Consider the following 20,895-nt stretch of genomic DNA (forward strand, 5'->3'; position numbering starts at 1 on the left):
GTTTCACTCTGTGTTTGTATATGCTTACATTTTTTCATAATAAAAGCTTAAAACTTAATGAGAAGCAATATTTTCAGTTCCTTTTTAAGATCTTCAGTAAAGGAATGTGAGTGTGTGTGTGTGAGTATGTGTGTGTGTGTGTGTGAATGTGTGTGAGTGTGTGTGTGTGTGTGTGTGTAGCGAGAGAAAGCAGCAGACAACATGCTTCCATGCCTGAGAGTAGGGGAGGGATTAAGTACTTTCATGACTTTAAGAACATTTATATTCACAAAGGTCAAGTCGTTGATCAAAAGAGATACATTCTGGTAAGATGAGGAAGAACCTTATTTGATAAATTCATTCTATTGTTTCCATGTGCTTCAGTTAATGCTGCACCATCAGAGATAAAAAGATTACCTAAATGAGACAGCAGGGAGAGACAGAGACCCTCAAGTTTTGTTATGACTTCTTGTCTCAGAAGAGAGATCAGTTTTTCATATTTAACAATTCATAGACATCAATCACTTAAGAAAATGAAATGAAATAATAATAGCTTCCAAAATTCCATTCATTGAATTTAAAAGTGCAGTTCTTCTATACACTTTGTATACACGACTCTGAAGATGAGATATTACACTATATATATTGAGATGGGATGCCTAACAATAAAAGACGCACAATTCCAGGAAGACTACTTCAGCAAATTTGGAGCCAAGATATAACAAGGGATTTTAAGAGAAATGATGCAGCTTATAATGCAGAAGGGTGGCTCATTTGGGGTTCACTTGCTGAATTAAATTAGACAAAATGCTAAACGAAGTAGTATCAACTCGTTTAAATAGCATGTGCTGGTAAACAGTAAATTGTTTTGTAAGGCAATGGGAAAAAGGCTTTCCGTTTAAGCAGGGGCAGTGCCATCTGCTGAATCCTGCTGTGTCATTTCACCTCGACTCTCACGTGTAGAGTCAGGGCATGTTGCTCACTGGTCCTGGCCACGTCTGCCAGTAAACAGCCAGCAAAGATCAGACTCTTGGTCTTGATTTGCAACTTAATGAATCCAGATCTTTTGAAGCTAAGCACTCAGTTATCTCTTAAATACTCTAAAACAAGCCCCTACATTTCATACCCTTTAAAACTAAAGTTATTATAAATGTGATACATATTTTATGTTCTGCATTTTCTTTCATTTCATTTCAACACGCACCCCTCAAGAACTGGGAGGAATGGGACCATTTCTGTGAGAGCCCTGGATGGACCCAAAGCCAGCATTGTGCCCAGTACCTACCACGCAGCTTCTCCTCCAGGGTATACTATTCTCGATGTGGACGCAAACGCAATGCTGTTCGTTGGTGGCTTGACTGGGAAACTGAAGGTAGTGTGTTCTTTCCCATGCTGTTTATTTCATCTCTGCCTATAACTCCTGACATAATTGCTCTGGGGGAAGGCACGCTAAAGCTCTGCAAAAATTCAGTGACTTTTTACTTAATTTGTTTATGAAAACATACATTTCTTTTGAGTAAGAATTTTTTTCTTCTGTGAATATCCAGTCTGGAAACACAATGTTTTTAAGCCTGTGTGTATTTACTTAAACACTTGTTTTGCCCTTATCTGTGGCACCAATTTTTTTACAGTCTTGTTTTAGTTCCCTCAAGAGCAAAGTGTTTTTTAAATATACCCCATTTTCTGAATCAGTTTATGATTTATTGATATGAAGTGCTATAAAGTTCAAGCTCACATCTAATTAAAAGATTTATGAATACCTTGGGAAATATCACAGAAGCCATAAGCTTTCAAATCATGGTCTGATTTTTAAAGTTTTCAAGTTGCTCTTCTCTCCATTCTTCTAGAGCAATGCACTTAATATTCATAATTGCTTCATGACAGGTCCTTGTGCATTTCAAATTTCTGAGTGCCTGCATTCTAAAGAAGCTCATGTTGATTAAATGAAATTAGGTGTTGGAAAATGACCTGTAGGTGAGATGCGAGAGCACAACCAAATACGATGGATAATCCTGGGCTTGTCAGAATCATCCTGGGATGAGATTAGTCAGAAAATGTGAAAAGCCAGGGTGACCCCAAATTTATGAGAACTCAGCTTTCATATAGAGTGAGGTTGTTTTATTTGCTTTGTGTATGAGATGTGACTCTAAAGTATTGGAATTGATTCTACAACTACACACTAAAACCATCCTCACTTCTTAGAACCGCATATAAATATACATGATACATAGTAATATATAGTTATATTGCCAACTTTATCTCTCCTCCCTAGAAAGATAAATATAGGGGTAGCACGGAGTAGTATAAAAACCATGAATCTTGAAATCAAATCCAAGTTGGATTCCCTGTTCTCTCACTTACTAAAATGTGACCTTAGGCAAGTCACTTAGCTCCTTGGGCTTCAGTTTTCCCAACTAGAAAAGGGAGATAAAATATCTGCCTTGTTTGGTAGCACCTGGAGTGCCTCGTTTGAGCATCTGACTCTTGGTTTCAGCTCACGTCATGATCTCAGGGTCCTGGGATGGAGCCCTTGCAACAGCAGGCTCTGTGCTCAGCAGAGTCTGATAGTCCCTCTGCCCCTCCCCCGCTGGTGCGCACTCACGCTCTCTCTCTTTCTCTCTCAAATAAATAAATAAAATCTTTTTTTTTTTTAAAGATTTATTTATTCATTTGAGAGAGCGAGAATGAGAGAGAGTACATGAGAGGGGGCAGGGTCAGAGGGAGAAGCAGGCTCCTCGCCGAGCAAGGAGCCTTATGCGGGACTCGATCCCGGGACTCCAGGATCATGACCTGAGCCGAAGGCAGTTGCTTAACCAACTGAGCCACCCAGGCGCCCAATAAATAAAATCTTTTAAAAAAATATATCTACCTTGCTTGCATAGTGAAGGATACAATAATAAACTTTTGTAACATATTATAACCCTATGATAGGCTAAGTCGTATTATAAGTAATTTACATGAATTAACGTACAACCCCAAAAGGTAGATAATATCCTCCTCATTTTATAGTTAAGGAATCTGAGTCGGAGAGGAGTTAAATGACTTGACCAAGGTCACACAGCAGTTAGTGGCAGAGCTGGGATTTGAACAGTTTATCAGGCACAAAAGCCTCCACTCTTAGTCACCACGTTTCACTGCCACTGTGAGTAGTGAGAGATTATGTGCATAAAATTTACAACAAGTGCCTAAAACGTGGTAGTCACACATGAAATCGCATCTTAAATAGTTCTTATTATTATTCAGATGTCACCAGACGTAAAGAAACTCTCTTATGCCAGTCTCAAGGTAAAAGAAAACAGACGACTGAAATCTACAGAAAATCTTAACCATTTTGGCCAAGAGTTTCAAGGCTCCTGCTACATCAGAATATGAACCAAAAGCTGAAAACAAGTAACTGAACCAACATGCTGATGAAAATTCAAAGGAGCAGGAAAATATCCCTAGTCTAGTTTTTAGGATGCAAGAAGGAAAAGCAAAAAGGCAGTAGAATCCACAAGTAGGATAATCAACCTCCAGAAAATCAAGGGAGACTCCAACTGATAACGGAGAATTCCAAGGGCCGTGCTGACTTGTAAATGTCAGTGGCTGGGACACACAATCTTCCTACAAGGCAGCGCAGCCCTTGGACACAGCAATAGAAAGAAGCACATGTTGAGTTTAAATTGTAACTATAAACATTTAGCTATTCAGGGATCATCTTCCTATATTTGTTCTAGAACCCAACAGGTCAATTCATTTTTTTTAACCCTAGATTACTCAGGTAATTGTGGGGAAGCCTTTGGCAAAGTGTTTCTAAAGTTACAGGTACCGGAATATAGAATTTATCTACAATGTGTCAGTGCCAAAAGAAATAGTTGTTTAAATTAGAGCAAGTTTCTCTAGAGTGGACCAGGTCATTCCCCTCCTTCATGATTGTGTTATATCTCAAGCTTAAGACCTTTCCCTGTGAAAATGACACCAGCGTTGTCATTCAACAAATATTTACTGATCCCTAATAGGCCCTGGGCTGTGTATACCAGCAGACAATCACAATATGGTCCCTTCTCCCACAAATTCACTGTTGCCCTTCATTCTCCTGCGGTGGAAACCTGCTTGGGGGTATAAGAGGAAATGAAAAGTTGGGGACAGCACTATCATTAAGTGATCTCTATGTAAGCTTTTTTCCCTCTGTGTAGTCAGTATGCACCCCTTCTCAAGATCTTTGGAGAGATGTCTCTTCAGTGGCGTACGAACACTAACATTAATTAATTAAATAGCTCCTCTGCGCCAAGCACTGACTGTGGTACCATAAATAAATTACCCATTTTAATTCTAATGATCCCAACCCAGAGACAAGGAAATAGAATCTCAAAGTGGATAAGCAGCTCACCTGAAGTCGGAAGCTAGAAAGTGTTCATTTACTAGTGGTGATAAACTGGTGTAGTCCATAAATAACCAGGATCTGTGAGGATATAATATGGTTAAAAGATGAATAAGTGCAAACCAAGAGTATCAGAAAGAGCGGATAATAACTACTCCAGTAACTAGTAACTGCTAGTAACTCTCCTGGGTGCTCTAAGACTTCTTGTGAAATTCTAAATTCTAACAAATATTATGTTTCTCTCTGCAGAAGGCCGATGCCGTGCGCGTGATTACATTCACGGGCTGTATGGGAGAAACCTACTTTGACAGCAAACCTATAGGGTTGTGGAATTTCCGAGAAAAAGAAGGTGACTGCAAAGGATGTACTGTCAGGTGAGTTGAGATGAGGACTCCCCTAAGGTCTGGCCTATGCCTCACAAAAACTTTAATTTTGTTGTGCAATATTCGATTATCGTGTGGATGATATGGAGCAGGTTAGACAGGATTGTGTCCGGGGGTGATTTTCCATGATAAAAGTTCAGATGCTTTCACCCATTTGTACGAGTACTTTCCAAGGCTCTGGGAGGTGCCCTGGCAGTGCTTCGAATGTATTTGTAAAATCTTCAAGGAAAGGTATTTTCTCCTCGATCAGTTGAGACTACTATCTCTTTCCACTCCAACTTCCCTCCCTGTCCAGAACCAGGAGGTTTTTCATGTCTGTAGCTCCGCTGTCATCATAATTTCTTTCTTTTCTTAAAGAGAGTTTTCCCTGAACTGATCAAACTTCAGGTGTCACTCCACTTACGTTTATAACAAAATACAGAATGCTAGTGCAAGTGTTATCTCCGACCGGATTTTCCACATGACACTTAGGGTCCTGGCAGTGTTTCAAGTGGAGACCCATTGGACTTGAAGATTCTGCTTAAGTGGAGAAGGATAAGAAGGGGCCAAAATAGGCCGGGAGAAAGTGCCATAACGCACATCATCAATTACTACATAGAGGTTAGAGTGTAGGAATCTAAAAATATTTAACAAGCAGACAGAGCACAGATAGAGAATAAATATTCTTATACAAACCTGAAGAGAGGATATAAAACAATTAGCTAGAAGGGCAGGATTTCCCAGCATAAGAAACTTGAGCCCAGCTCATCAACTGAGCCTATTAAAACTATAAAATTTAAATTAAATACCTGGATGCTTAACATACACACATAGCAACTCCAAATCATTAGGTGCTAAGTGGTTCATATTTTTTATTTCCAATTTTAAAGAGCACATGCACGTTGCCAGGGCCCCAAATTCCCATCAGTGTAGCAGAGTGCACTTTACTTCCAGTTTAACTTCCAACTCTTTATTTCTGTCATCGTGGACTTGTCAATGCAGCGTTGAAGACAGTTTAAAAGCCTAACCCATTCATAGTTTAGATTGGTTTGGTGAATACTCTTCAACAAAATCTACTACGGAATGTTTTCTGTAAAATGTTTTCAATATGACAAGGACAATGAGGTTCACGTTAATATTCCTCTACTCACAAATTAATGCCAACTTTTCCCTGAACATTTATTTAGTAAATTTATAAAAAGGATTTTCAAAAGCCTATCATCAACAAAACATCTAAGGATTTAAATGTCCATTCAGCAGTGCATATAATGTGTTAGGACTATAACATGCTAATTATAAATTCTGCAAAGATCTTGAACCTTAGTATCTAAAGTATTATATGAATTAATATAATTATAGTATATATGTGTGTGTGTATACACAACACACACACACACACATACATACACACACATACACACACACACATTTATAGGATGTTTTTCAGGTGCCAGAGATTCACACGTAGAACTTCCTGATACGGAGATGAATACAGTCCAGGGCTAGCCATCAAGTAATTCACAGCCAGAAAGGGAGGAAAAGACAAGCCCTAAAATAATCAAAATGCAAGGGATAATAAAAAATCCCTTTAAAAGAGACACACTCAGAGTATAGTATGATTATTCACAGAGGGTTAGATCTGCTTCCCATAGAGGAGGTGGTATCTGGGGTGGGCCTTGCTGTGGAGTCAGACTCCAGAGAGGAGCTGGCAAACGACGGTAAAGAGCATTCTAGTCCCAGGGACCAGTGAGAGCAAAGGTAGGAAGGCTGGAAGGCCAGAGTGTTTTTAGGAAGGGACAAGTAAAACTGTTCTGCTTCATAAGCGCGAATTTGCTCAGGCAGAATTGGCAAAGGGGACAATGACGTAAGTAGGTGCCAAAGTCAGGTAGGTTCCTACACAGTTCTTCCCAGTGTGTAAAGGTTTTGCACCACTAAGTAAAGGCAGCTGAATGTAAAGTCTACCAGCATAGCTGAGTTTACCAAGCTCAAGCCTACACACAGTGCCTCTTCACCCACAAACTTGCCCTTGGTTTGGCCAAGCACTCTGTCTTGGAAGTTGATCGCTCAGTTCCTGCCCAATCATTGTGCGTTTTTACCACCTCTATCACTCAGCATGTCAACCCTTCCGTAAGCTCTTTGCCATCAAGTTACCTTTACCTATACCTTTGAAGGTAAAGTTCCATATTTACTGAAAAAATTCTTCAATTTAAATTTTATAGCATACCTTTTTGAATTATGCTAATATTTCGATCAAGATTGTGATTGTTTCTGTGAGTGCCCTGACTATAAAGTTGCATAAGTTTTGAGTGACCTGCACCAACCCTATCTTCCCATAAGCCTTAGTGTGTATGTGTAGGAATAATTTTTACAGAACTCCTGGTGTTTGTTGTGTTCAAGAGAATACATATCACATTTTAACATAAAGACCCATCATTCAGTTTTAGAGCAAAAATGATTATATGTGGGAGATGTAAAAGATGAGGCTATAGGACATAGACTAAGAACATGTTGTCGATCTTAGAATGTCCGTTTTAGAAATTTGCATTTATTCAGTAATCAGGAAAAAGGATATAATTGTTGTTATACTTTAAAAAGAGTTATCTGCCAGGACTATAAGAGAAGAACTATATCTTATTTTTCTTAAACTTCTAAAACTCACATTAAAATTAAAATAGAAAAAAAAACTGCTAAGTTTAATGTATTTAGCTCAACACTGAAACAATGATGAAATGTTAACATACTAAATAAACCCCAATATACATCTAGTTCTATAGTTAACAAGTTACATGTGGAAGAACATGGCTGTTCCAAATAACATAATTAATCCTTAATAACTTGACCAGACATCAAGGTTCAAAAGAGAAACAAGAGGCAAGTTAAGGAGCTTAGCAAGTGTTAATTATAAAAAAAAAAATAGTTACTTTTCCTGGTAAATGTATTCAAACATGAATAAGAACACTCTAATGTTAGATGTTGAGATATTATAGACTACGCCTGGAAGGACTCATTTTTTTCCCTATCTCAAACTCACCAAGTTAAAACCAGACTTACCTGGGTTTGGCCAATGAGTTAAGGGAAGTAGGCTGATCTACATCTGTGTGTTTAGCTGTTCTCAGCACAAAACCCTTCCCTGCAGATTTGCCTTTTGCTTGAATATGAGAATTTTCTAAAGGGCTGGAGTATGAATAGACCATAGAAATCATTCACTGATCTAACCCTTTTATCTCAAGGTGACACCCAAAGTGTTAGGTGACTTGCTGCAGGATCTCAGTGAGATTCCACATCAGACTCCAGGGTACCTGCCATCGACTCAGCTATTTCTTTTTTTCACCTTGAAGGAGTTAATAGATTAAGGGCATAAGGACATCAGGTTATAAATATCCCAGAGTTCTTATACAAAAAAAAAAAAAAAGTGATGTTTTGTATTCCAATACTTGTTCTGTGCAGTGAGATTTTGTGTGTGTTTGTTTGTTTAAATTATAAATAACAGTGCATTGTGTTAAAACATCCAGAAAACTGTCAACAGTGACTCCCACAACCCTTTCCAGGGTCGTCAATGATAGTGTGACAGCATAAAATGCAAAATTCTAGTATTTGAGAACTACAAGGGACTTCTCCTTGTTAGACTGCACACAACATTCTCTTCTTTCTAATGCAGTGATCCGGAAATTAATGAATTTGTCGTAATGATCAAGAAAAGCCAAATCATAGCCAATTTATTCACTATCAATTATACAGTTAATAGTCTGATTTAGTTCCTCAAACTTTCTGTTAGCACTTTGCAGGAATACTGAAAAGTATCTTTTAAGTTTACATTAGAAAAAAAAATTATGACGTCATCTGATCTTATTCCAAATTAGATATAACTTAAAATTACAAGGATCTGACCATGCAAGACACAGAATAAGATTCTTCCCTTCTTTTCTTTTTGCCTTCAGTTTTATTTCTGATCCAGGAACGTAGAGAAAGCCAACTTGTCTAAAATGTGGAACAGTTCTTCCTTCATGAGCCTGTTAATGTTCATACACTGTCATTTTTCTCATTTAGCCAAGATTTCATGCAAATGATATTCTAGGCTCTTGTTATTTTACAATGACATTACTATAATGTTTCTTCATATCTCCTCTCTACCCTCAAGTTAATACAACACTCCAATTTCAGAGATTCAAATAATATGCTAACATGCAGATCTTTAAAGTTTTAAAAAGTCTCCACAATTTGAGACTTACTCTGTAATAACATCGTTAAGTAGATTGATTGATAGATGATAGATAACTGCATTTGAAAAAGCAATGTTCTTAAATGTTATTTTTACAAGATTTATCTTAAATATTTCTTAATTATCCAACCAACACTGATTGAACATATAGTCTCCGTGGGGCAATCTGCTATACTAAAATCTCCTTCATTCGACATATGCCCTATTCTGCTCTGGGCCACGTGCCACACTAGGTGCTAAGTTTGTGCCTGACTAGAGCCTGGCCCCTAATCTCTAGCTGGTCTCATAGAGCTTGCAATCTATTAAAGAACAACAGATAACCATGGAGATAAGTAGAGGCATCCTTTATTGTCTTAATCTCATTTGTCCCAGAAAAATCTATTGGACAGCAAGTATTCAGAGAGTGGGGACCTTTATTCCATCATGGGCGTTTTTTTTTTTTTTCTTGTAACTCTAAGTATGTATCTTTTGACCACCTTCACTCATTGTACCCAACCCCCCCCATTATCTTATGCATATGAGAAATGTAATAAGACATTATCAGTCCATCCAAAACCCCACCTCTTCACACCACTAAGACACAGTTAAATACCAATATAACTATCCACCAAGTATTTCAAGAGAACATAAAGCATTTAAAATATCAGTGACTTAGTTATTGAACGCCAAATAAAGTCCAGGTAAGAAGTGATTGCTACTTGGTCTAGAATGATGGCAGTGGAGATGGAGAAAAATGGAAGGATGGAAGATCTATTTGGGATGGTTCCTGTCCTATAACAGCTCACAATCTAATCTCAGAAGACAATTTGATGTATTGAATACTGATGGACAAAACAGACATTGGTTCATGTGAAATGTCTCTCTTCAGTCCTCAGGTAGAAGATAGTGAAGGGACTATTCAGTTTGATGGAGAAGGGTACGCATTGGTCAGCCGCCCCATTCGCTGGTACCCCAACATCTCAACTGTCATGTTCAAGTTCAGGACATTTTCTTCAAGTGCTCTCCTGATGTACCTTGCCACACGAGACCTGGTAAAGACATGCATGGCTGATCTTCCATGATTAAAAATGTTTGCCTCTTTTCCATAGGATTCCAATACAATTATCAGTTATTGTTAAATTATCAATTATTATTCAAAGGATTCCAGGATGCTGTGTGATAACCAAGAGTAGGTGATACAGATAGTACTTATACAGTTTCATTGATAAATTCAATTACAGTTGCAATTATTATTTATTTTCAGTGCAGCTCCCCATATAATCCTTTATGAGAAGCGCCCAGTAAAGATTCCTCCAGTATGGAATCATGCAGCAGCAGAACTACTCCCTTAGTCTTCTTCTAAAGACCTAAGTTGAAAGGTGGTTCTAAATGTCCTCATTATTTTTTCCAGGTTAATATTTCTTAGTAAATTCTTCCAGGGAACATATCTTTTAGTTGACTTAATATGTTTTCAAAGGAACTTCCTTTATTCTCCTGTCATAAAAGATATGTCCTAGTAATTTGGTTGTGACCATTTACACCATAATGTCACACCCACAAACATTCACAAAATAGTAACACCAATTCTATTTCCAAAATGGATATCATTTACAGATCAACACATTCAGTAACTTAGCCATAAGGCCCTATTATAAACCCCCCACAAAAAAGTGAATACTCATATTTCTCTGTGTATTGAATCACTGGTGTATTTTTACTCTATTAATAGAAAGATTTCATGAGTGTAGAGCTCACTGATGGGCATGTAAAAGTCAGCTATGATCTGGGTTCAGGAATGGCTTCCGTTGTCAGCAATCAAAACCATAATGATGGGAAATGGAAATCCTTCACCCTGTCAAGAATTCAGAAACAAGGTGAGTTTCTATAGTAATAATGCACTGTGAGCCTTAATCATGCTATCCAACACTCCCGTGTACCTCATCATGAGGAGGACCCTGTGTCTGTGATTTTAGGGACTCAGAAATTCCGTGAAAAATGGATCCAGTCATTTCTTTGGCTTAGATTATAGGTGACTTGGGTTACACATGACTGATTGAAGAGCCAAATGGTTCTCTGTCATTTTCTTTGGAAACTGAGAGCTTAATTTGAAAGCATAAAACTGTCTTACAACTTGTAAAATTATATCCTGTACTAGGTTTGAAAAGGTTGTGTGCTTTTCTTTCCATCTTGTTTTACCAAGATGTTGTAGTTACAGTGGCCCACTCGTCGAATTTATAGGGGTGATAGAACACGATGACCAGGTCTTTGCTTTTTAAAAATGCCAAACATTTGTATGTATGCAAGTAAGGAATTGAATGATAATAATGTAACATTTTTATAGTCCAGGAACTCTTTAAAAATATACTCACAAACATTTTTTCATTTGCTGAGATAAGCAGGTATTTTGTTCTGGTGTTAGAGAAAGGGAAACATAGGCTCAAACTTACACATGGTCAAAGACGTATGTATGTAAGCTCTCACAACCAAGGCAGAAATCCAAATATGTTAGGTCTTAGCGTGCTGCTACTGTTATTTCAGTATAATTCCCCTAATTCTGTGCACTATAGCACTACCAATATCTGCAAATGAAATTTGATGCTTCTGTTTATAAAATTAAACCTAATTAATTTTGACCATGCCAGTGTGACATTTCATGAGAATTTCAGTTTAACTTTGCACCATCCTTCACTTCCTGCATTTAACAAGTATCTGGCAAACACCCACTAACTATTGTACCAGACCTGAGTGAGGTCTGTCACAAGTCCTTGCCTTCAAGGAACATGCAGTCTACTGGGGAGATAGACAAGTAAATAAATCAATGGTGAGAGGATAGAAAGCGAGTAGCTGCATCAAGATAGGTACAGTAGGCTAGGAATCACAGGAGAGAGATGTTGAAGTCACACCGAGAGGTCAGCTCCCTGAGGCACAAGCGGGAGTTGAGGATTTCACCGGATGGACAGTGCCTTTGGACATTTCAGGGAGGTGAGAGTAGTATGAAAGCCGGGAGGCCTCAGAGAGCATTATCTATCATCGTTCATCATTTTCCAGTTGCTCTTCCTTGGAATGTGGAGGCCTGGAGAAACTCTTCTGTTTGAACAAAAACTGGTTAGCGCTTATATAAGTTGTAGTACTACCTTATACATCGTTCCCACATAAGGGAGGCACATTCGCATGGGAGAGGCTCTGCAGAGTAGTTAAGAAAAATGTTTAACTCCGTTTGACCCAACATTTCCCAAACTTCTATAATCTCCAAAATCTCTCCATTCCTGCTAAACACACTTTGGGAAATGCTTTAGTTCATGCCGAGGAGCGAGAATTTCCTGTCCTTTTCTGGGTCCTTCTAGCCTGATTCAGAATCAAATTGACATGAGACAGATGACCAGGGCAAAATCAGATTTAATTTTGTACAGGCACACACACATGGGAATTCCGAAGATAGGCAAAATGAGGGACACAGGTCTTTCTGAACTAAGAAGAAGGTAGGGGTCTGGGACTTCAAAGGGAAGAATGCAACTTATAGGAAGATAAAAATAACAAAAAGGGTAAATGTTTGGTAAATAAATGTTGCTTGAACCACTCAATGGACAAAGGGGACTTTAATCAAACTTTGCTAAGTTTCTCCCTGTCTGCCATTGTTCACGTATAATGTAGTTATCTCTGGTGATAGTGCTCTTCCTGGGGCAGGTCCTCTACCTAAATTCTTTTTAGGCATTGGTGGGGGAGGTAAAGGGCTCTTGCAGAATCTACTGGGTTTTGATGGCTTTTTTTTTTTCCTCCAAGTTTTTATTTAAATTCCAGCTAGTTAACATACAGTGCAATATGTGTTTCAGGTGTAGAACTTAGTGATTCATCACATCAATACCCAGTGCTCATCACAACAAGTGCTCTCCTTAATAACCATCACCTATTTAACCCCTCCCCACCCCCACTCCCCTCCAGTAACCATCAGATTGTCCTCTATAGCTAAGAGTCTGTTTCTTGGTTTACCTTTTTCCCTGTACCCCCATCCCATGTTCATTTGTTTCTTGAATTCCATGTATGAGTGAAATCATATGGTATTTGTCTTTCTCTGACTGACTCATTTAGCTTAAGCATAATCCTTTCTAGCTCCATCCACGTCATTGCAAATGGTTTTGATTGCTTTTTAACTCAAACTAACCTTCATGTCAGAGTGGTCCATCTTGGGGTAGCCTGCCCTTGGCCCTTATAGTTACTACAAGTAAATCCATAGCCTAACAGGATGAATGTTGGCAAAAAAGTATCAGATGAGGCTAGAGAGATAACAGAGCCAGTTCATAAAAGGCCTTGTGAACTAAGCTAATGAGCTTCAACTTTATCCTAAAAGCTATAGGGAACTACTAAGAGTTTTAATCGAGGATGTGACACCATCAGATTTGTGCTTTAGTAAAGTTTCCTTAGAAAACTTTGGAGGGTAGATTTATGACAATTTCAGTGGCTACTGCAGTCTGCAGTAAACCAAGTGAAGAGTGAGGAGAAGGAAACCATGAGAATGGAGAGGAAAGAGTAGAATTGAAAGATATTAAGCATTTTACAATCAAGGAGCTTTGTGATATATTCAATGTGGAGGATAAATGTTTTAAAAAGGGATGTCAAGAATAATTCCTTTTTTTTCCTTAAATAACAAAAATATTTTAGTGAAATCATATGGTACTGAATATAAAAAAGAATAGGGTTTCTAGAAAAGATGCTGAGTTCTATTTTGGACATATTGTATTAAAAGCACTCTTAATATCTTTAGCAGCCTAGGCAAGCTGTGTAATTGGCAGGCAATCAGCTGCATGTACCTGAGGTTTAGCAGAGCTATAGGAGAGATGGACAGTTTAGAATCATTATCATGCCATTAATAGTTAGAGCTGAATAGGAATGAGAAAAACCAAGCAGTCATTTCTACAGTGAGATGATCCAAAGCCCTGCAGCAAATAGCAGTGTTGAAGGGATATAGTAAAGGTAGACCCCACAAAGGGGGCTGTAAAGAAATAATCACAGAAAGGAGAAATGAGGAAGATAAATTTTCAGAAGATCAAACCAAAAGCAGAGTGACAAATTAGGTTCAAGAATAGTCCAGGCAGGAGATAAATGATGGCTTGAAATAAGAGTTATAGTGGGCTTTGACACTAGGGAAATGCAAAATAAATCCACAAGGTGATACCACCATACAGTTATTACAATGCCAACAGTTAAAAAGGCTGAACATGGGGCACCTGGGTGGCTAAGTCATTAAGTGTCTGCCTTCAGCTCAGGTCATGATCCCAGGGTCCTGGGATCGAGCCCCACATTGGGCTAGACGGGAAGCCTGCTTATCCCTCTCCCACTCCCCCTTGCTTGTGTTCCCTCTCTCTGTGTCAAAAAATAAAATCTTTAAAAAAAAGACTGAACATACCCAGGGCTGGCAAGAATGTGGAGCAACTGGAATTCTTACACTCTGCTGATGAGGGTAGAAAATGTACAGCCACATTGGGAAATAGGTTAGCAGTTTCTTAATAGGTTAAATATGTACGGACTGTATGAACCAGCCATTCCACTCCTAAGCATTCACCCAAGACACATTAAGCATATATCCAAAAAACAAAAAATAACTAAAACAGGTTAATTTATTAACAGGTTAATAGATTGTTGTATATTGTCACAATGGAATACTATTTAGCAATAAAAAAAAATAATGAGCTATTAATATGCACACAAAATGGATGACTAGCAAAATAAATATTCTTAGCCAAAGAAGGCAGACATAAAAGAATACATTTATGTCAAGTATATAAAAAACACAAATGAACCAATAGTCACAGAAAGCAGATAGAGGCTATGGAGAATGGGGTTATGTAGGGAGGCCCAGGAAGGAGGGATGACAAAGAGGCATAAGAAGACTTTTGGGGTGATGGATATGTTTAGTTTTTTGACTGTGGTGATGGTCTCTTGGATGTATACATATCTAAAAACTTGATAAATTGTATACTTTAAACATAAGCAACTTTTACTATGTCACTTATAGTTTGGTAAAACTTTCAAAAAATAGGGTAGATATCAGCGTTATTTAGGAGATGAAATTAGTAGGGCTGTTGACTGATTAATTGTGGAATGGTAGAGGGGACTGAAGTACAGAGAAGATATGCAGATGATGCTGTCTCATCTGTTGAATGTGGATTTCTAGGCAAAAGTCAGGCGCAGGCATATGTATTTCTGAATTGTCAACATATAGTAAATAGATATAAACTGGAGGTCACCTGGATAGCTAAAACCCGAGAAGTGGCCAAATGAAGACACACTGGGGAACAGAGCACTTCAGAAGTGTTCAAAGACATAAGTCACAGAGAAGGAAATTCAGAATGAAGTTGGAAATGTGCAAAGAGCCGGAGAGGCTGGTATTAGGGAAGCCAAAAGAGGAAATTTCCTAGAAGGAAGGAAATGTGAACAACATCAAATACTGCACAAATGGGGACGAAGACAAAGACCAAAAGACCCCACTGGGTTTGGATGTGGGGAGGTCCCTGCAGATTTGAGCAAGATTAGATTCCTCAGAGCAGCAGGATAGGAATTCAAATAAGCCTCCAGCAATGTGACCCTTCCTCCTTTTTAGTGACCAGATTAGTTGTTTCCAATGAGTTGCTCTCAGCTAGTTTATAGAAGCACTGTCCCTTGAAATTCAGATATACTCCATCAGGGGGCATTCGGCACCTTCCCTGAGAGTCACTAGAACCACGGCCACCACAAGGAGCACGCCATATCCCTCAAGTGCACCGATACGAACACAAGATGGAGAATGATCATTAGATTTTCATTGAGCTGAGAGAGAGAAGAAAGGAATTACCAAAGTAACAATTCATTTACAACAACTCAGCATTGATTATAAAATACTTGTAAGCCCCTACTCTTTGTCTAGTATTTAATAAAACCCTTATTTCCCTGCTCACCCAATGATGTCTGAACTCATCAGCTCTGAAATTTTGTGTGAATAGCTATTCTGTAAGGGAAAGAAATAGGGTAGGAAATAAAAGCAAGTATTGGCATTTCATAGCAGAGCCCACTTCATTGCTATCACTCATGAAGGAGAGAGTAAAACCCTTCCTTTGACTCAGTAAAAATATGCCATCCTGTGTCTGTCTGCTGGAGTTAACGCTTGGGCCAGTGAGTTTCAATTCAATGTATTTTTGCTCTTTAATCAGTTTTTCTTAGAATGGTTTCTAAAAATGCATATATTCACTCAGGGATAAGGGGGAAAACTACCTCCAGTCACTGGCTTGCCTGTGATAGAGAGGCAGAATCTCATTTTCACAGATACCATTAAAATATGCACCAGATCTGTAGAAAGAGCTATTTTCATGTTCCAGTCAACAGCTCCATATGAAAACTTCTTTGCTGATCTGGATAAAAAGGAATATGTATGAAAAAGTCTTGAAAATGGTTTTATAATTTTTTTTTATTTTAACCACCAGTCCAGTCAAAAGGATATGTGCATAGAGTTTGATATTCTTTCTTTGTTTTTCAAAGAACACTATCCTAAAAGATGATGTGTTAAGGAAAAATAATAATGCTCCATGGTCAAATAAATTTGGGAAATACTTCTTGCTCTATATCCCCCTGTTGGAGCATTACATTGAATATTGGCATGTCGAAAGATCTGGACAGTCATAAAATTAAAATATACGTTTAATTTTGCTTAACCCAATGTTTGTCATATTTATTTGAACCAGGAACATCCAGGAAACTAGTGTTCCAAAGAATAAACATTTAGAAATACCCTTATAATCCACTGGTTCAAATAGCCATTTTCAGATCCTTGCTAATTCAGATCCTATATCAGGCAAAGATTTAGAGGCCAAATCTGTCATGTTAATGAACTGATGCCTCAGCATGCATTGCGGGTCCAAAATATATAAAGCAGTTAAAGGCTGGGCCTAAACAAATATTATGGTGAGAGAGCACATAGTTCAGAAAGAGCCTAGCCTGACTCTCAAAAATAAAGGGGAGAAAATCAATGAGATAAGGGGTTCCCATCTGCTTTCTGAAAAAAACAGTTTAAACAGGGAAATGCCTCTCTTCTTTCCTTTGTCTGGCTGTTATTTTTATGCCCTTTTTGTGGATAGTTTAATAATTTATTTTATCAATGTCATTGTTTCTGCAGTTATTATACAGGTGCTTGAGAATGTCAATGTTAATTTGAGAATGAAAGTAAATTTATCTTGAAGTAACAGTGATCATACAGATGTGGTTGGCCCTGTTCAAGTAAGCCTTTTCTTTCCTTTACAGCCAACATATCAATTGTAGACATAGACACTAACCAGGAGGAGAGCATAGCAACTTCATCTTCTGGGAACAACTTTGGTCTTGACTTGAAAGCAGATGACAAAATATATTTTGGTGGTCTGCCAACACTGAGAAACTTGAGGTAATTTAGTGTCTATTTAGAGCTAAGGATTAAATTTTAATTAAATGGCCACTCTGTAGAGTTCTGAAGTTTAATTACAATAGGAATGTCACATAACCTTTAGTTGCAGAAAGGCTTAATTTAAAAAAAAAAAAAAATCATGTGACATGTTAGAACAACACCAGGATTTAGAAACCCAAGGATTAATTTGATATCTTTGTTGAAGAGATGGATGGAAATCATGATTTCTCTCATATTCACCTGATGGAAAGAATTATAAAAGTAATTAAAGGTGGAAACTAGAGTTGAATGTGCATCTTGTAATTGCCATTCCCCTTGCACAGTCGCTAGAGATAATGGGAAGCTGACACTGCTTAGTGTTCTAAAAATCAGTCAGTGTTCCAGGATCCTGGGAGTATAACCTATTTTATTGCTAAGCATTAGCATGCTAATGATATGTTGGAGCTTTCCCATATGCCTAATGCTAAAGCTATATTAGGTATTCTCGTGCCCATGCCAACATTTTTTTTTTAATTTCACATATGTTATATAGATAGCAGGATGGGGAGATATAATTAACTCATAGTTTAGTTCAAAAAATAAATGCAAGTAACTAAAAAAACCTCAGAAAATATTTCATATGGTATTTAATTAATTTACTGCTTGTTGTAAAACATCTCATAAGAAATAAAAGTTATAAAGCACTTGATGCTCAATAAATGTTAATTGAATGTAACTAGAATGGATTGATTTGATTTGGTTAAACCATAAGAGTTTGCTGCAAATACAGACTACCATGTTTTAAATTTTTGTTTTGTTTAGTTAGTTTTTAGTGGTTATAAATGTCCTGTCTCGGTGTTTCTACTCGAAAAAGACACACCACAGTTGGAGGGAATCTCAGAATAATTAAAAAGTATGGTAGTCGGTTGTTCTCGTATTTTCCAAATGAGCAGAGGAATTTCAACCTCATTTTATGATAGCTAGCATACAGACTGAGTTTTACTCTTCTCCCTGTACCTGAACTCATAGACCAGGCAACTAATTACCAGTCTTTCAAGGGTTTACGTTAATAAACTTCATGGGGCAGATAAACTGGTTCTGCATTCATCCACACTATAATGTACTTGTGTTAGGATTGCAAACTTAAAGTGTCTGGTCAGAAAAAAACATTGCAGATCAAATATATTTGAGTAACGATGTAGTGATTACTCAAAAATCTATTTATTCAGTCAACAAGTGTTTGTTGAACATCTACTCTGTGTCAGACACCATAGAAATACTAGGAATCCAACAGTTGCTTAAGTCTAAGATTTATTTTGCAAGATCATTCAGTAAATTCCCTTTAAGTGAAAATAAGGCTATCAAGGCATTGCTTTATATATTCTAGTGATGACTTGGTTTTAATTACCATAAAGTGATTTTTAGGTATTATCTACAAAGGTGTATATGTTGAACTACGTGGAGTTGGGTTTATGTATTAGCTTTCAGACTACATATCTAATGAGTCTGTATCACTAAGATGTTTTTACTTGCACAGTACAGCATTTTATAATATTTCTATGGCATGGCACATTATTCCGATACAATCTTTAGACATATATCTGTGATTAAGCAAGGAGCCACGCATTCATAGTTTGCTGTTATTTTGCCCACAGACAGGATCATAATATGATAAAGTTCAAAAGATGAGGTAAACAGAAATTATTTTTACTTATATTAATTTCAAGCTCCTTGAGAGGCAATATTTATCAGCTACTCGTGAATACTACAGCATAGCAACATTTGTGCATTTTCCCATTCATAAAATAGATTAAAATTAGTATTTTAAATTTCTACTTCAAAATAAAAATTTCCGGGCACCTGGGTGGCTCAGTTGGTTGAGTGACTGCCTTCGGCTCAGGTCATGATCCTGGAGTCCCGGGATCGAGTCCCACATCGGGCTCCCTGCTCGGCAGGGAGTCTGCTTCTCCCTCTGACCCTCTTCCCTCTCGTGCTCTCTCTCTCATTCGCTCTCTCTCAAATAGATAAATAAAATCTAAAAAACAAAACAAAACAAAATAAAAATTTCCCAAGAGAATAGTATGGAAAATGGTCATCCTTGGATTCTCATTCCACTGTGGTCAAGGGCCTATGTCTGTTTTCTGTTCTGTTGGTTTTGTTGCATTCCCTTCCTTTTAAGATCCCTGTGAGATACTTTTTAAAAAGACTTATGATTAAAGTTTATTGTTTTACTAAATGAAAATGCAATTATAAGTAAATTGTGTTTTTCTTTTCTCTTCCCTTTGACCTAGTATGAAAGCAAGGTAAAATTTAAATTATGCATGCCTTCTTCAAGTGCATGGGTTGGGTAAATGTGGCTTCTTAGATAAAGCAGTGGAGATGAAGAACAACACCTATGCAGCTTTATTCCTAGTACATTTCACGAGCACATACTGCGTCCTGAGAGTTCTCATGCTGTCCTTTACTTACAAAGATGCTGCTGCTCACCCACCATGAACTGGGCTGCAATTTCGCTTGTTTCACCAGCCACAGCCACGGGGACGGATTTGCTCTGCTTTTCTCAACTGCCCGCGCACAGTGCCCCCTGGCGCAGATATGCGGCAGCACACGTGCCAAGGGCCGCTGGTCAGGTTTACGGGCACAGCGTAGTTCAGCGAAACAGAGTAAAGCGGTCTGATGGGTTAAAACCTGGACCCCCATCTCTGTAGCGCTATGCTGTCTGCTGAACAATTAGCCTGTGCTCCCAAATGCTCACCAATGCCTTGCTGCTTTTTGCAAGCCTGCAAATACGCAAACGTTTACAGGGCCCTTGCACCTCTTCGCAAAGCTGCTTATTTATCGATTTGTTTATTTAGAATTAGCTATGAAGCCAGATAAAAGGAACCTCTGGAAATACTATACTTAAAACAAGCGTTTGCCTTAATGGTGAAGAAGTTTGTGGACAGCCCCCCTAGCTTCCCAGGAGCATTTTAATTCCCGTTTGCGGAAAGGCATTAGCATGAAAGCTATGAGGTGCAGGCCCCTGTATGTGGCTGACCAAACCCCAGAGATGTGCAGGGCTGGCACACGCTGGCTAGAACCTGGTGCTTTGGTATTTCAGAGCCCAACTATGCCATCATTCTGGAAAGGACATAATATGGCTGAGCTTATCCAAGAAATTTTTGAAGCAAATGCCAGACTTCTAATACCAGAAAGTAGAATATACAGAAATGAAAGTATATACAAAAAATAATCCAAGTTGTTTTATCACAATATAGTGATGAGCCCAGTCATGCTATTTGCTGAGATGGCTCAAAGGCAAAGCCTGGCTTTCAGTGGAACTATATAAAACTCTGGAGTGACACTGTGTAGCTTTGTAATGCTGCTTTTGAGGCAAACAGAGGAAACAGAGGCCTTTGGTTACCATTAGGAGTCCGAACACCATATGTGATTGTTTATCCCCCGTGCTTTTCCTAGCACCTAGCCTGCTAAATCATCGTGTTTTGAAATAGTTCATTGTACGTCCATGAAACAGTGAAATATATAACTTTTAGAAGTGATTTACTTTATTGATAAGACCTCTGAAAAACTGGGGATAAATTACTCATCCTCTAAAAGAAAATGAACACTTGGA

General features: G+C 38.1%; 1 protein-coding gene across 1 annotated transcript in view; it reads left to right on the forward strand.

Annotated features, from left to right (window-relative positions):
* The window catches only part of LAMA2 (laminin subunit alpha 2), a 576,425-nt gene that overhangs the window by 506,710 nt on the left and 48,820 nt on the right, over nt 1-20,895 (forward strand). Inside the window, exons 48-53 of the mRNA XM_081828983.1 lie at nt 1,192-1,351; nt 4,589-4,713; nt 9,789-9,951; nt 10,629-10,773; nt 17,165-17,303; nt 19,574-19,585. Of these exons, the coding sequence (XP_081685109.1) occupies nt 1,192-1,351; nt 4,589-4,713; nt 9,789-9,951; nt 10,629-10,773; nt 17,165-17,303; nt 19,574-19,585 (744 nt within the window). The remainder of the gene's footprint in view (nt 1-1,191; nt 1,352-4,588; nt 4,714-9,788; nt 9,952-10,628; nt 10,774-17,164; nt 17,304-19,573; nt 19,586-20,895) is intronic.

Source organism: Leptonychotes weddellii, chromosome 8, assembly GCF_054177405.1.
Source record: "Leptonychotes weddellii isolate Sample4059 chromosome 8, ASM5417740v2, whole genome shotgun sequence".
Lineage (NCBI taxonomy): Eukaryota > Metazoa > Chordata > Mammalia > Carnivora > Phocidae > Leptonychotes > Leptonychotes weddellii.